Below are 16376 nucleotides of genomic sequence, written 5' to 3'. Positions count from 1 at the left end.
CGGCAAGGCGCGGGCCAAGGCCAAGTCCCGCTCTCCCAGGGCCGGGCTGCAGTTCCCGGTGGGCCGCGTGCACCGCCTGCTGCGCAAGGGCAACTACGCCGAGCGGGTCGGGGCCGGCGCGCCGGTCTACCTGGCGGCCGTGCTGGAGTACCTGACGGCCGAGATCCTGGAGCTGGCGGGCAACGCGGCGCGCGACAACAAGAAGACGCGCATCATCCCGCGCCACCTGCAGCTGGCCATCCGCAACGACGAGGAGCTCAACAAGCTGCTGGGCAAGGTGACGATCGCGCAGGGCGGCGTCCTGCCCAACATCCAGGCCGTGCTGCTGCCCAAGAAGACCGAGAGCCACCACAAGGCCAAGGGGAAGTAGTCTGGCGCGCGGTGAACCTGAAACCCTAAACTAAAAGGCTCTTTTCAGAGCCACCTACCGTGTCACCAAGAGAGTTGCCGCAGAGTTTTGTCTGGTAGTTGAGTCATTTTAAGAGTTGCAGTTTGAAGGCCAAGTAGGCAAAGCAAATTCTCAGTATCCGAATGAGGTACTTTAAATTAAACCTAACTGCAACTTCGTTCTTTCTGAAGTTGAACTTCTGAACAGGTCATAAAGCAGTATTTATGAGTGTAACTTGTCTATGAGGTGTCCCTGATGTGCTGGATTGAACGACCCCTTGGGTGAGATTAAGGACTCAAACGTTCGGTCTGCCCTCTCCTAACGAGTGGATCTTGCCAGCACGTGTGTACCAGGCACCCTGTGAGTGGGAACACAGGGTCAGCCCCGAATCGGAAGTCCAGGTCTTTAAGGAGTTTTAGATTGGCTTGAGTGGAAAATGCATTTCATTGCAAACTAGATAAGGGTCATCAAGAAGTGAAGATATGGGGGCATCAACAGCTAACGTGTATCAGACATGGGCGAGCCTGTACCTGCCCATGATTCTTAGTGTCCCCTTTCCATCAGGATGTTCCCTCACCTCACTACCCCAGCTAAGGGGACCTATTTCTTCCTAGCTAAAGAAGTCGCCATGGACTGTTTCCTGCTCCTCATGGAGACATTAAAGAAAATGAATTTCCCAAAGCATTTCTAGCCCATTGTAATCAATTTGTTTTCTCAGTCTCTTGAAACACATTTCCTGCATTCACATCCAAACGTAATGAGAAACAATATTCCTTAGACTGAAAGAGCTATGATGAAAATCTCAAATAGGAAATAAATATTACCTTTTCTTTTGTAAAAAGCATGATTTGATGTTAAAGGACATAAATCCTGATTCCAGTAAACCTATTCTTTTGTTTCCTAAGTCAAATGTGTTATTTGTAACTAGAAATATCCAGTAAATGATGCAGGTCTGGGGATGGCCTGTGAGTTCTTTAAAATGCGATAATAAAATATGCTGCAAGTCCTGCCACTGTGATTGTTATTGTAATTTATATAAAGACTATAAAACCAGTGAACCCATAGCCAAATAACTAAGAAATGAATGCACACTTTTATATTTCAAGAGAAATAAAATATAAAAGTGTAGTAATTTCACATATTGCATTTTAAAATTAATTTACTAATGCTTCAATTTCAATGGATTAAGCACCTACTTTTTTTTACATGATACATGAAGACGAACTATCTACATAAAGTGGAGAAACAATTGAAACTTATTTCAAAACTACAGATAAAACTTTCAAAAGTTTTGCTAAAATAATTGAGGTATTTATAATTGCAATTAGAACCTGAGCACTCTAGAACTCTCTACTGTCATGTTTTACAAGATCATTTCATAGGTGAGAAGGTTTCATTTTAGTGGCAGGAAATTTGTGAAAACATTACTGAAGCTTTTTCTTTCTAGAGTTCTCATGACCTTCACTCTCAGACTGGACAACCAGAAGAGCTCCTACGAGTGACTTCCTGTATGGGGTATCTAGGGTCCAGTGGTTTAGAGTCCTTTGGTGGCAACTGGATTTATTTGCACCCTCCTGGACTTTGGGTCAGTGACAAGCCCATGAACTGTGGTGAACAGACTGCATTCATATCCTCATGCCAGAAATTCTTATGAAGGAAATAAAAAGTTATATAAAAGTGTCAACAGAAATAACCAAGTAAACCAAGTCTGTAAAAATAATTTTTTTTTTTTTGGAGAGGTTTCTTGCTACAGGGTGCATGCACTCACCAGAAAGAGAGACAGAGAGACAGAAAGCGAGCAATCACCCCCCAGGGGGAATGGCCACAGCACAATCCTCTCTTCCATTCTTCTCTTGGGATCTTGGGCTCACACACACACATGCCCGGCATGAGTTTAAGCCACCAGTTCTGAGACCTGAATCACAGTCAACTACATGGGAGTCCAGTGACAGAGCCATTAGACCAACTGCTGGTCCCTAAAAATAATAATAAATGTGCTTTATTTCTGAGCAGAACATGAGTGACCTAGGCTGGGAGAGGAGGCACAACATGCCTTTTTCGGAGTGATCATGCACAGGGGTTCCTTTTATTTGATTTTGAGAGCGAGAGACAGAGTTTGGAATTTAGTGAAGTTTTTCTATTGGTCTGGTCCAAAAAGGTGGGACATGTGACGGGATAGCTTGTAGGTTATGGGTGGGTTTACAGTTTTTACGTTGGTGATTGGAAATGGTTGCTGAGATCAGAAAAGCATGTACTGTAACAGAGATGAGGAGGCTCAGTATACATCACAGAGATCCCATGCCCAGGCAGGATGCAGGAAGCCTCCTTTACCAATGGTTTAGAATGGTTGTTAATGTTTCTGGACCTAACTCCCTCTAGGCCCTCTGGAGAGTGTGGGAAACTGCACATCAGCGAGTCCGCCGAGGCCATTTTATGAGTCTTATACGATCGCCATTTTAAGGAAACCTTTAGGTTTCCATTTCTCAGCAAACAATCATACAACACCAAAAGCCACAATTAGCTCCCCTTCAAAACCACACTCTGATTGGCTACAAACCCATGGTGCTCACTGATTGGTGAGCCTAGAATCCCTCAGATTTGCATATTTAGCACCTTATGATTGGTCAATCTACAATCCTTCATTATTGACGGGGCCATGCAGACAACATAAGCTGGTAAAGAGGCTGTCTCCGATGTCTAAAGGCAAGGCCTGGGCTGGGAAGAAACTGCGAGACACAGCCGGCGGTTTACTAACCCTCCTTGTGTCTTTTTACTGGCCTGTAGTTAATTTCTCTGCCGTGAGCTTTACTGTTATTATGGTACCCTGCAAGGGTAAAGGGCCAGGGAACCTGAGACAGACTCTCCCACCTGCCTATTTTAAATTAAAATTAACATATGTTAAGTTGAGTTAGTATAAACCAAATTAGCTTTAGTAACATATGTAGACTAAGTTAGTTTAAGGCTAGTTTTACGTAAATACCCCTTGTTAAAGCTACAGGCCAAAGTTAACTTGTATTAGGCCAAATTAGCACAAGAATTCACTGATTAACAAAGAATGAATTCAGCAAATAAATACAGGGACCTGTGGGTTAATAGAGGAAGAACAGATCTAGCTAACAGAGACAAGATAAACAAACCTGAAGGCTCCAGGAGGAAGAGTAACTATCTTAGCTGAAAGTTCTTATCTGGTCTCAGGCAAGCAACGGATAGCACCTAATAGCAGTTTATCCCTGTGTGCTGTTAACTATGAAAAACTGCTAATAAAACACCCTGTGTTGTCTCCTGAGCTACAAGACCCTCTCACCCAAATAGGCTCTGTCCGGCAATCAAGATTAAAGAAGAAAATGCACCAGACAAATAGACTCCTTCATCCTGAGAACTGTAATTGATTATACCTAATCATACAAGACAGACATCATGTTTTATGATCATTCTTCCTGTGCCTTGAATTCTCTGTTTCGTAGAGTAAATCTTTTATTTCCTCCTCACCCCTCATACTCCTGTAAGACACCCCTCAATAAATACGTGTTTATGTAGCCACTAGCACAGCAGCCTGGAGCTAACTCTGGCTGTGGCCGGCTAAGAACATGCTAAGAGGCATTGAGGACTTAGTCTAATTTTGTTTCTGTTCACCTGCGCCGTCTCCGACGAGTCAACCCACCCCCGCCAAGGCTGGACCCCGGCACATTATCATATAAGGCAACCATTCATGGCCCACCAACATGTATATAAACCTGATCCTTGGCCCATAATACATGGACGATCCTGAAGAGTTGTAACACTGTCGTCTCTGTGCTGTTCGTCCCATCTCTCATTCCTTCCCTCAGGAAACCTGTTTGTCCTGCAGGTTGGGACAGGAAAGGATTTTTGACAAATAGGAAAAAGCAATGAGATTTCCATTTTTGAAAGCAAAAAAGAGGTTGAAAATCAAATGAAGATATAATTGTATGGATGCCTATGTGTAGTTTTACAGGACAAAGAGTCGTGTGATCAAAGCAGGCCAGGGGACAAGGCCACCTTGAGCCAGCTGGAAGATTATTATTGCCAGATCCCTTCCTTGCAGGACTCTGAAAACTGTCCTCCGTAACCTGGTCCCCCTGCTTCCTCCTGCAAACTACTCCTGGCCCATGTTTCAATAAACGTCACTGCTACTAATACATCTGAGCTGCCGGCTGTGAGCAGCAGCCCAAGTGTTGGTGGGTCAGGAAGTCGGGCCAAAGGAACCCTCGCCGAGGGTATGAAGGAGGGCCAAGGAATCAGGTAAACGTCTGCAATGTGTCCCAGGTTCTGAGGCTCCCAAACAATCCCTTTCTCTTTGTCCCGAAGGTTTTCTTTCTTTTCTTTATTTTTAATAACTATGTCCTCTTCTAGACTTCTGTCAATATATGATAGTATTTCAACTGTTCCCAGGGAAGGTTGGTGGTGTTCAAGGATAGGCTTTGGTGAGGTGGGAGTAGGACTGGGCCATTTGATGTGCTACTCTCTGATGTCACGAACTGCTAGGAAACTGAAGTTCAGAACAAGTCATCACAAAATATGCCAGATTCACTGTATATGGCTATTCTGAGCTAAAAGACATTGAGGACTAGCCAAAGCAGAGAAAACTCTTCATTACCCCCTCAATTGCCCAAAATAAAGAATAAATTTTCTCCTGTGTAAAAATAATTTTAATTAGTAAAAATGTCTCCCAGAAAGAGTGATCAGAAAGCATTTTTTATTTGTATAAGAAAGCAACTTTGGGTCAGCTGGTGGATGGTGGTTCAGGAGGCTAGACAGCAGACAGCAACGTTTGAAGCCTGATTCCTGTAGATTGAAAACATACTGAGCATGTGCGTGTGTGCCCAAAATCCAGAGAGGAGGGAAAGGGAGAAGGGATTGCGTGTGACCGTGCCCCATGGAGGGTGCCTTCTCATTTCCCATCTCTCTGCGGCCAGCACACTCTGGCTTAACTTTTTTTTTTAATGGTGACCTTTGCTCAGCATGCACTCTGAGCTCTCTCCTTGGCATAATTGGTACCTGTCACCCGCCAAAGCCTAGGCCCCATTCCTACCTGTAATTGAGGGCCATGTGTGTCTCAACCCTCTGCCCACCTCCTGGGCTCAGCTCAGGGCCGCCTGTGTGTGCGCACACTTACACACACTCTCCTGTTAATATGTCCTGTGTTCGTTTAATTCATAGACTAGAAAAGGAACTTAAAGGGTGGAAAGAAGCATTTTTCCCTCCCCTACTTTCTGGTTAAAAATTACTTCCAGACATCAGAAGGTCGCACAGAAGGATGCACTAGAGATGGGCACCACAGATGGCATAGCAGTTATGTCTCTGGATTCCCGAATCACCGACTAATGTGGTTCAAGTCTAACTAAGGTGGACCTGCGGTTGGAAAATCACACTGGGTACATGTGCACACCTGTCTACAATCCTGGGAGGAGAATGGAGGAAGGGATGGCAGCATAGCCATCCAGCCAGAGGTTGATTTCTCACTTACCCTCTCACGGTGTCTGTCTCTCTCTCTTTGGAGAGCAAACACTCTAAGGCAACCTCTTTAAAAAAAAAAAAAAAAAAACTTTTAAAAAAGGTACTAGATATTTAATTTGTTCTAGGCTAAGAAATGGGAAAGATGTTTTGAACAAAATAAATGTTCATAAAAATCTATAAATGCATGTTCATAGCAAAGTTTGACTTAATGTATAAGAAGATATTAAAATTAATTATTTCAATTAACATATTTCATATATAAATATATTAAATTCATTAAAGGCTATTTCTAAAATGTAATGCAAATATTTTAAAGTCCGCTAAAAAATAAAATTTACATAACTCAAGATACACAGGCTGCCCTGTGATTTTGTAGTTCAGGGAACTGGGTCCCACGTGGCTCAAACTGCAGTTCAAATCCCAGCCCCGGTGACTTGGAGTCCTCTGGGAGCTTGTGCATTATGGAGGAATGTAAATATGACTGTGGCATGACCACTGCCTTGCTGGTTTGCATTGTCCCTCCTCTTTGTCTCTCTGGTGAGTGTATGCACTCTGATAAATTTCAAAAACACGTGCATAGGGCCAGAAGGTGGCAAGGTGGTGAATTTCTACATGTCGACAACAGTTCAATTCTGATTTGGGAGCTTGAAAAACATGCAGGGTTCCTGTGTGTTCACGTGCCTAAAATCCCGAAAAGGGACTGGGCATAGCCAACCCCCTCGGAGGCAGTTTCTCATTTTCCCTAAGTGCACATACCCGACCAGTAAAATAAAACAAAAAAAATAAAAATAAAAATGTTAATGTGTATAGCGAAACAAGTGTTATGTTCAAAAAACTCCTTCCACTAACTCTTCTACTCTCAGGCAAGTGCTGTGACCTGACCTCATGTCATAGATGAGATCACCTGACACTTGTACCAGTTTTCGACCTCAGATAAGTTTCTTAATCTCGCTTAACTGTTTTCACCTTGAAACTTACACCATGGGTTGGAGGACTTTGTAAATCCACTTCCTTCTTTCACGTTTCTGGCTCTGACATGCCACCACGCCCCATTCATAACCTGGTTCCGATAGTTCCACGAATCGGCACCCAAGGCGCCTGGGAAACCACCGGGAATCGGACGAGGTGCCAAGATCAGAACTCAAAATCCAGTGCTCTATGACTGGGGTGCCTGCGCGAGACCTGGCGGCGAGGTTTTAGGGCGGAGATAGCGCAGTCACGGCTCCTCGGTGACAAGATGGGGGCCCTGAAAAGGGCCTTTGGTTCGGAATCGAGAAACCCTTTGGTCGGGTAACGACGGGACGCGAGGAGCCCCCCCCCCCCCCGCCAAAGCCGTAGAGGGTGCGGCCCTGGCGCTTGAGCGCGTACACCACGTCCATGGCCGTGACCGTCTTGCGCTTGGCGTGCTCGGTGTAGGTGACGGCGTCCCGGATCACGTTCTCCAGGAACACCTTGAGCACCCCGCGGGTCTCCTCGTAGATGAGGCCGGAGATGCGCTTGACGCCGCCGCGCCGGGCCAGGCGGCGGATGGCCGGCTTGGTGATGCCCTGGATGTTGTCGCGCAGCACCTTGCGGTGGCGCTTGGCGCCGCCCTTGCCCAGGCCCTTCCCGCCCTTGCCGCGACCAGACATACTGACAGACCCGGAAATCGTACAGCAGCTGGAGAACAGTGCTGCGAGACGGGCTTATATACTGGCCCTGGCGGACCGAATTGAAAACCTGCAGCGAAGCGGCGGGACGCCCCGCCCCCTGAGAAGGAGGGGTCTGACAGGAACAACCAGGGGGCGGGGGTCTGGCGTTTCCTGGCCTGGGGGTGGCGTGGCCGCCCGCTCTGTCCCAGGAGTCCCTTGAACTGCTTTAATTGGCACAAGGAAAGGTCCTCCTTCCGTTTTGCTGTGGGGCACGTGCACTCGCCGGACAGTGAGAGTGGGGTGGGTGCTTGGCCCCGACTCCACTCTGGGGGTTTGGGGCCCACGTGCAGAGCGTGTTTTCCAGGCGGCCTGCCCGGTGGGGTCCAGCGCCCTAACCGTCGCGCCACCGCCTGAACCTGGAAAGAGAAAAGGAAGGGCCGGCCAGAGCAGAACCGGCGCGCCGCTCCGCCCGGCCACGGCCCCCGACGGCCCCCGCCGGCCGGGGGCGCTGCTTGCCTCACGCCGCGTGCCGTCCGCGCCTCCCCGTTGGGCTTTCAGCACGCTGGTTCCACGTGTGCGCATTGTTCAGCCTCGGAATCCCCACACGGTTCAACGGTTCTACCCGTTCCTAGTAGTTCGGTAATCTGGCAGATTTTTTAAATTCTCGTGTCCACAACGGTAAAAGACCCCCTTTGACCCTGTGCTTGGAGCTGTTACTAAAATTCTTGCGAAAATCAGTCAATTTTGCTGCATAAAATCTGTGAACACAATTTAAAAATTTAGAAAATTTGCCTTAGGAAAATAAGTGATTATGTCTGCTTGATGTTCCATGCCAAGATTTTTCTATGGTATGCTTTAAAAATCCTAAGTATTTAACAGTGTGCTTTCTAGATTGTTTTCCTACTGTGTAGAAGTAGTTTTCTTTTTTTCCCCCTGAGGATAACGACGCAGGAGTGATCAGACTCAACACCCGCACTGACACTTGTCCTATGCTCACAAAGAATTAGAGAGGGGACACAGGAGAGTGAAGCCGTTTATTAGGGAAGGAGAAAAGCTTTCAGGGCAATGAAAGGGGTCCCCGATGGGTTGCCAAAGAGGAGCTGGGCATGAGGGCTTTAATCTAGCAGTTGGAGCAATAGGCTGGCCTCTGATAAGGAGTGGATTTCAGGAAATAGTTATGTGGTCGTCTCTGTTATTTACTACCCTATTCATGATGGGGTCAATGGCCCATAGCCATCTGTGTCTTGTTAACATATAGTTACTAGGGAATAGCAGATGGCATGATGCTTATGTTGCTGGACCTCCACATGGTCGACCGGTCAGTGGCCTGAAACATGCTGGTCGTCGTGTGGGGTGTGTGCCCAAAATCCGCAGAGGAGAATGGAGGAGGTATTGCAGTGTGACCATCCCCTGGGGTGAGTTTGTTAAGGAATGGGAGAATGTCAAGCTGCGTTGTAAAGTCCTTGGTTCTTTGGGTCCAGATCACTAAAATTAGAGGTCTGTCTAGGCGCAAAATGAAACCACAACCACGAATGAAGTAGGCAGAAAAGATTTAATAGGAAATAAAGCAAAGTATGCCCAAAAGGCTCTTGGGCGGGCAGATTGCCAGGTGGCAGTTGCTTTTGATACTGGTTAATTGTTACTTTTATCACTAGAAGTGATCATGAATAGTTATTGGTGGGAGGTCTCTCATATTACCTGTCCTTCGTTTGAATTCGAATCCCAGCGTTTTCTCCTGCTTGTGCACTTCTCTCACAGGTAAGGAATGAGAAATTTGATTACCTCATTGTGCAGGCCCACTGTGAGCCAGGTTGTTTAATTGGACTGCCTAATTAATTCATAGTCCTAGTGGGAATTAGAGCATTGACCTAATGGGAATTAGGGTGTTGACCTAGTGGGAATTAGGGCGTTGACCAAAAACGCTTACTTGGGGATTACAGTGTTGACCAAAATACTTTCTTGGGTCTTTTTGGTAAGAGAAAAGTCTATGAATCATCCCTGTATGCTTCCGTCAGGCCCCAGGGAAGGAAGATGGCAAATCGCCTTGCCCTCCTGGCGCCCGGGACTGGTGAGCCTTTCTCTTTTCTCTTAGGGCTGCCCGCTCATGACTAACGGCCTACCACAAGTTCTCACTCTTTCAGGCAATCACATGCACTCTGTACCAAAATCTGTTTTGAAAAAAAAGAAGAAAGAAAAACAATGACTTTTTTGGGAGCTCTTACCCTATCTACCTGTTGGGGGGAGTCTATCTCCTATCTCAGAAGGACTCTAACCTCCCCCTGTCCTGATCCCCTCAAGCAGGTCATAAGCCCCTCACTGAGAGGTGTCAGTTCACACAGAGAAAGCAAGCAGGTGAGAGGGAGTGAACTCCGTCCCCCACTACTCTGAGCCCTCACAAGCAGGTGAGAGGGAGTGAACTCAGTCCCCCACTACTCTGAGCCCTCACATGTGTCCTATCACCTTTCACTGCCCGCTGCTCTTCATCAAACTGCCTCAAACGCTGGAATGAGTTCCAAGCTATAGATCACCAGGCCCTGAAAATTAACAGAAAACATCCTCCAAATTAACAGCCTCTGAACAAACCAGTTTCCAAGTAGCCACCATTATGTAGGCGCTCATGACCCTGAGTCCACCCTGGGTGGCAGCTGTTATAGTCTGCTCGAGAAGAAGAGGACATCCAGACATAGCTAAATGTATTGGAGTTTATTGATTAAACAGGTGGCATACGGGGGGATTCATGTCTCTTAAAACCTTGCAGCCACCAGTTAAAAGAGAAAAGGAGTTTATGTAGGCTATAATCACGATTTATCTCAAGATGACATGTTGATAGGAAGGAACAAAGTTAAGGGGCTTTAGGAGAGATGGGGGTTTTTCTTTCTTCAAAGCAATAAAGTCAGTTACAGAAGAAAAGTAAGCAGGTTAATCATTCCTAAGGGCATGTTCTGAACACAATGGACTCTTAATGGCTCCCCTGGTGAGAGGCAAGGTCTGTTGGTCACTGATTGTCTTAAGGCACTTGAGAATGGGGCTTCTGATGATCCTATCTACTGTAGTGGGAGGGGGAGAAGGAGGCACAATTTCTAAGATGGAAGCACCCTTCCAAAATGGAGTTTCTCTTGCTTCACAGCATGGCCTATAGGACACATGACCCCTTAACGTGGGGAACACATGCACAGGTTCCTCCCAGTGGGGTATAAACCTGGAACCCAAACCATGTGGCAGCAACTTATTTTCTAGGACCCACTCCCTCCTTGGGAATGTGCTTTTCCTTCCTTCTCCTTCAATGAACTCTTAGCTATCCCCTCCAATTCTTCATGAGCATGAGACAAAAACTCATGTCCTACTGCAAGTGTTAGGCCTGATCACCCCTGCACCCCCGCGTTCCTGTCATCAGCACGCAGTCGGCCCCTGGGCCTGATCACCCCTACACCCCCATGTTCCTATCATCAGCTCACAGGAGGCTGGACATGATCACCCCTGCACCCCAGCGCTCCTGACATCAGCATGCAGGGTGCTAGGCCTTATCACCCCTGCACCCCCACGCTATCATCAGCACACAGGGAGCTGAGCATGATCACCCCCTGCAACCCAGTGTTCCTGTCATCACTACGCAGTAGACTCAGCATGATCACTCCTGCACCCCCTATTCCTGTGTCCCCAGCAAACAGCATGCCCTAGACCAGTTGGCAGCATAAACACAGACAGGAAGATGGGGGCAGACTGATAGCAGGTCTCAGCATGACTTAAGGAACAAACAGGTGGCCACACTTGGCAGTTTTCTTTCTGCCCCCACACTAATGTGTCACTTTCGAGCAAAAACCTAGAACATCCTCAGGTGATTCCAACTACTGGCCAGCACAGCCTCACATGAGGAAGCCTCACGCTTGCCTTCAGCAACACTGGACATCAGCAAGGAGGGGGTGTTTTGCTGCAGTGTCATTTCAGAGAACTGGAGGAGTAACGTGGCTCCCACCAGTCTTCGCTCTTGGCACAGGGTTACACTGCAACCACTTAAGCCCTGTAACAAAATTTGTAATTTCAGATGGAAAAGTGGGAATCAAGGTGAGGAAATACCTTAGGAAACACCATGCCTAGAGGGTGCTGCCTCATGATAATCACGAAACCTTCCTCCAGCATCACCTGCACTGTGGCCTCACATGCCCTGCCCACTACTGTCCATCCTAGGACCTAAGGCACAGGGTTGAGCCTGGTACATTCCAGGGAGAGACTCCAACAGCACCACCTTCCCGACTAGGTCTGCCCTCTCATTACATCAAGGTAGCCAGGTTTTAACAAGTTCTAACGCTAGGTGACAGCAGTGTTAGCTTTTCCTTTGAAAGATTAGGTGGCTCTGAAAAGAGCCTTTGGTTTCTACAAGCATGAGAAGGTGCTCACTTGGAGCTGGTGTACTTGGTGACGGCCTTGGTGCCCTCGGACACGGCGTGCTTGGCCAGCTCCCCGGGCAGCAGCAGGCGCACGGCCGTCTGGATCTCCCGCGACGTGATGGTCGAGCGCTTGTTGTAGTGCGCCAGGCGCGACGCCTCGCCCGCGATGCGCTCGAAGATGTCGTTGACGAACGAGTTCATGATGCCCATGGCCTTGGACGAGATGCCCGTGTCGGGGTGCACCTGCTTCAGCACCTTGTACACGTACACCGAGTAGCTCTCTTTGCGGCTGCGCTTGCGCTTCTTGCCGTCCTTCTTCTGCGCCTTAGTGATGGCCTTCTTGGAGCCCTTCTTTGGGGCTGGGGCAGATTTAACAGGTTCCGGCATGGCGTAGAGAATCAAACAGTAGACAAATAAGCGACACATGCAGGCCGGCCTAGCTCTACTTATATAGACACTATTATGCAAATTAGTAGTGGTAATACTCACTGGTGATTGGTTGTCATCCGTTGTTGACGTCAGACGTCAGTTTTGCCCAATCAGAATGTGCATCCTGCGTACTCGCAGTCCATTGGTCTAAATTAAAATTAAATTTAGCCAATCGAACAGCTGGCTTTTCGCGCCCGGCAGCGGCTATAAAAGGCGCTCTTTTCCCCTCCTCTAAGCAGTGTCCTTAGCACTAGCGGTCTCAGTGTCTAGTCATGTCCGGCCGTGGCAACGGCAAGGCGCGGGCCAAGGCCAAGTCCCGCTCTCCCAGGGCCGGGCTGCAGTTCCCGGTGGGCCGCGTGCACCGCCTGCTGCGCAAGGGCAACTACGCCGAGCGGGTCGGGGCCGGCGCGCCGGTCTACCTGGCGGCCGTGCTGGAGTACCTGACGGCCGAGATCCTGGAGCTGGCGGGCAACGCGGCGCGCGACAACAAGAAGACGCGCATCATCCCGCGCCACCTGCAGCTGGCCATCCGCAACGACGAGGAGCTCAACAAGCTGCTGGGCAAGGTGACGATCGCGCAGGGCGGCGTCCTGCCCAACATCCAGGCCGTGCTGCTGCCCAAGAAGACCGAGAGCCACCACAAGGCCAAGTAGAAATGGATGTTTGGAGGCTCAAAAACAAAGGCTCTTTTCAGAGCCACTTAAACAGTCAAAAAAGGCGGCACGTTTTTTAAGCATTTACTTCCGGGACGTTGTTCTTGAAGTGATCAGGGCCAATGATGTAGAAGCTTAGGACCTTACTTAACCTGTCTCCTATTCGATCTAAGCTCCCTCAGGTCTTTGTACAACGCTTGCACCTTACACCAAATTACAAGAAATTCAAACCCTTGTTTAAATTTAAATCAGTTTGGGGGGGGTTACCTAGATCTTATTTTGCTGCAGAGGAACCAACAGATGCATAATGGTTGTGTCGCTTGACTCCCAGAGTCTAACACAACTGGAGTCCTAGACCCAGTTGCTTCAAGCATGCCTTGTGTGTGTGCCTAAAATCCCGAGTGAAGAAAAGGATTGCAGTATGACCATTCTCCCTGTGGGGTGACTTGCCTTCTGTTGCTCTCTGGCGAGCGCACAGGAACTATAGCAAAAACAAACTCACGAAAAAAACCGCAAAGCTAAAGGATTTTGGGGGGAGTTTACAGAACAAATCCATTGGGGTGTATGTAATGTGAGATCAATAGCAATCATCTTGCATCTATATAAATTTACCTTTAGGAAGTTTCTTGAAATGTGTTATGTATCACTAGTGTGTTTTGTACTCAGTTTCAGTAAACTGGTATTTAGCCCTATTTTCCCAAGCATCGAAAAGGCACTCACTGGGAAAGCCTATGATTAGCAAATAACATTCTTTCATCCTACATTTTTAAATTTGTTGCACTTATATGTATTTGGAACAACAACAAAAAATGCTTTGGAAATCTTTAATCTTCCACTTAAAGATCACATGCATGTTCTTTAGCAATACACATATACTTGTAATCACTTGTGTCTGTCAGTATGCTGCTTAAATAAAATACAAAATAACTGGGTTTATTGTATAGAATGTATTTTCTTGTTCTCTTTTGTGTGATATTTGCAGTTAATCTTTTTTATATTTGGGTGTTCTTGTTACAAATCTATTTCTTAAATGCTGTTAGGATTAGCAAATGACTTAAGTACTTGCTTAGTAAATTCCCAAGTAGGCAGATGGCAAACATACTCCAAACTTGTCTGTAATGATAATAATTGATGGAAGTAGATGATACTAAATTGATCCCAGGAGCTGTAATGGGTAGACACAGCTGGAAAAAATAATTATTTTCTGAAAAGTTAAAAAGACCTTTTTGAGAACAGTGAGGTCAAAGATCCTCATGTCCATATTTATAAGGTATAGCAAGGCTCTCTGGTCTTGAAAAGGATTGAGTACTTATGCTATTTGTCACTTACATAATCAGGTAATTCAAACATAAAAATTACTACGTTCCTCTTTTATTAAATTCTAGTATACTTCTTGTAAAAATAATTATTTCATGGGACCAGCAGATGGCGAAATGGCTACGTCGATGGACTCCACATAGCTGACCACAGTTTGAGTCCCAGACCTGGTGGCTTAAGCTCACGCGGGGAACGTGTGCATGTGTGCCCAATCCCGAGAGGAGCATGGAGAAGGGACTGCCTTGTGGCCATCCTCCCTGGGGGGTGATTTCTCACTTTCCGTCTCTCTTTCTGGTGAGTGCTTGCACCCTATAGCAAAAACCTCTCCAAAAAATAATTTAAAAAATAATAATAATAATTTCACAATTAAGTGTCATACATTAAAGATAAGGCACAGACTACTTATCCTAAAGAAACATTCAAATTGGAAGAAACACACAAATAACTGAAACACGGGACCAGCAGTTAGCGTAATGGCTATGTCGCTGGACTCCCACGTAGTCGACCATGGTTCAAGTCCCAGACCCTGTGACTTAAAATCACGCTGGGAGTATGTATGTGCATGCCCAGCATCCCAAGAGGAGAATGGAGGAGAAGGGATTGAGGCGTGGCCATCGCCCCTGGGGGGTGATTTTTCGCTTTCTGTCTCTCTGTCTCTCTCCTTCTGGCGAGCACACACGCCCTATAGCAAATACCTCACAATAAATAAAGAAATAAATAACTGAAGCACAATGTAGCAAGAATAATAGAAGCATATAGGAACACAATCAGTGGGACCTCTGATCTGAGGATTAAGTAAAACTGGGAATTGCAGGAAAGTTTATGGATTCAGCAGAGTGAGCGTCACCAAAGACACATACTTTGTGGCATGTGTGGCAAAAGACAAGAAGCTCAATGTTAGCAATAAGACAAAGGTTACCAGTCAGGCAGGAGCAAGAGGGGCTTTTAGCTTACTCCATAGTATTAAATGCTATTTACATACTAATGACCCCCATATCTTCATGTCCACCTCAGACGAATTGGAATTCCATGCATGCATGTTCACCTACCTTTTGAAACATCTGGGAAACTGAACACACATTCCCTGGACTAATAATCATTAATTCTATTTCCCCAGTAATCCTTGCCTTAATAAATGGTATCTCCATGCACCCATGAGAATGAGCCAAGGGACCTAGCATCATCAAGTATTCATTTTTGTATGCCATCACGGTAGCAAAACTCAGTTCCTCTATGGGAGGGCAAAAGCATGTTCAAAGCAGAAAGAACTACAAGGCTACCAGGCAACTGTAGCTCAGCACATGGGGTGTCTAAGGAGATGTAGACTATCTATAGCCTCATAACTGGAACGACAAATTGCCCTCAATAAATAGTTGCTCATGTAATCAGAACTGAACGGTAACTGGGAAAAACATGTCTCGACTGGTTGTTCTTAGCCAGCCAAGAAGAGTTTGCTCAGCACCGGCTGGGCGATGCCTTGCTGACTTACTATGTTTGTTTCGGCCTGGAAGGAAGGAGGACACTGCTACAAATACCAGTCCATCCAGCAGCTGGCCCGAGGTTGGGTTAGCAGAGTTCTTCAACAAGTGGTATTGGGAGTAGGGATGGGGGCACTGCCTCCCTGTAAAGTGCTGTGTTTTTACTTTCCAGAAGAAAGTTAATTCCTTTATTTTTGCATAAGGTATTAATTCCAATAGAAACTATTAGAACATTATTATAATTCTGTAAAATATAAAATTCATTCTAAATTCCAAATGTGGGATTATTTTTATTGCCCATGAACCCACCCACAGAAGGTAATGAGCATGAACAGATAGTAACAGCTGCAGTAGTGATCTTACCTACTAAGCTTTACAGAATGCAACCAATTCTGGGAACTGAAGCACATAGTGAAGTGAAAAAAGAATTCAAACTGCTTCTAAAAATTCAATGTAGTGGTGAAGATGCTGGACTCCCAGGTGGGCAGCCATTATTCAAGTCCCAGACCTGGGACCTCATGCTGGGTGCATGTGTATGCATGCCCAAAAGCCTGACAAGGGAATAGAAAAGAGGGGATTGCAGCATAGCCATCCATGGGGGGGGGGGGGGGGGGGGGGCA

General features: G+C 46.7%; 4 protein-coding genes across 4 annotated transcripts in view; 2 read left to right on the top strand and 2 right to left on the bottom strand.

Annotated features, from left to right (window-relative positions):
- LOC102470800 (histone H2A type 1) overlaps positions 1-1128 on the top strand; it is a 1997-nt gene extending 869 nt beyond the window's left edge. The window contains exon 2 of the mRNA XM_027766037.1: positions 8-1128. Coding sequence (XP_027621838.1) covers positions 8-370 — 363 coding nt within the window. The 3' untranslated portion in view covers positions 371-1128. The remainder of the gene's footprint in view (positions 1-7) is intronic.
- Positions 1-12277, bottom strand: part of LOC102489728 (histone H2B type 1) — a 13930-nt gene extending 1653 nt beyond the window's left edge. Inside the window, exon 1 of the mRNA XM_006162674.2 lies at positions 11899-12277. Coding sequence (XP_006162736.1) covers positions 11899-12266 — 368 coding nt within the window. The 5' untranslated portion in view covers positions 12267-12277. The remainder of the gene's footprint in view (positions 1-11898) is intronic.
- Positions 7183-7514, bottom strand: LOC102470378 (histone H4-like; the record flags this gene model as incomplete). Its single annotated transcript, XM_006162711.2, has 1 exon — positions 7183-7514. A coding segment is annotated over exon 1 (312 nt), but the record flags the coding sequence as incomplete, so codon positions are not given.
- Positions 12278-12580: 303 nt separating the features above from the next.
- LOC102488914 (histone H2A type 1) lies at positions 12581-13372 on the top strand. The gene has a single exon (XM_006162672.3). It carries the CDS (start codon positions 12581-12583, stop codon positions 12959-12961), a length of 381 nt encoding a protein of 126 aa, XP_006162734.1. The 3' UTR covers positions 12962-13372.
- Positions 13373-16376: the final 3004 nt, after the last annotated feature.

This window comes from Tupaia chinensis, unplaced genomic scaffold (assembly GCF_000334495.1).
Source record: "Tupaia chinensis unplaced genomic scaffold, TupChi_1.0 Scaffold140356_1, whole genome shotgun sequence".
In the NCBI taxonomy this organism is placed as follows: Eukaryota; Metazoa; Chordata; class Mammalia; order Scandentia; family Tupaiidae; genus Tupaia; species Tupaia belangeri.
The sequence above is the reverse complement of the archived record's forward strand: the minus strand, read 5'-3'. Positions and strand labels throughout refer to the sequence as shown.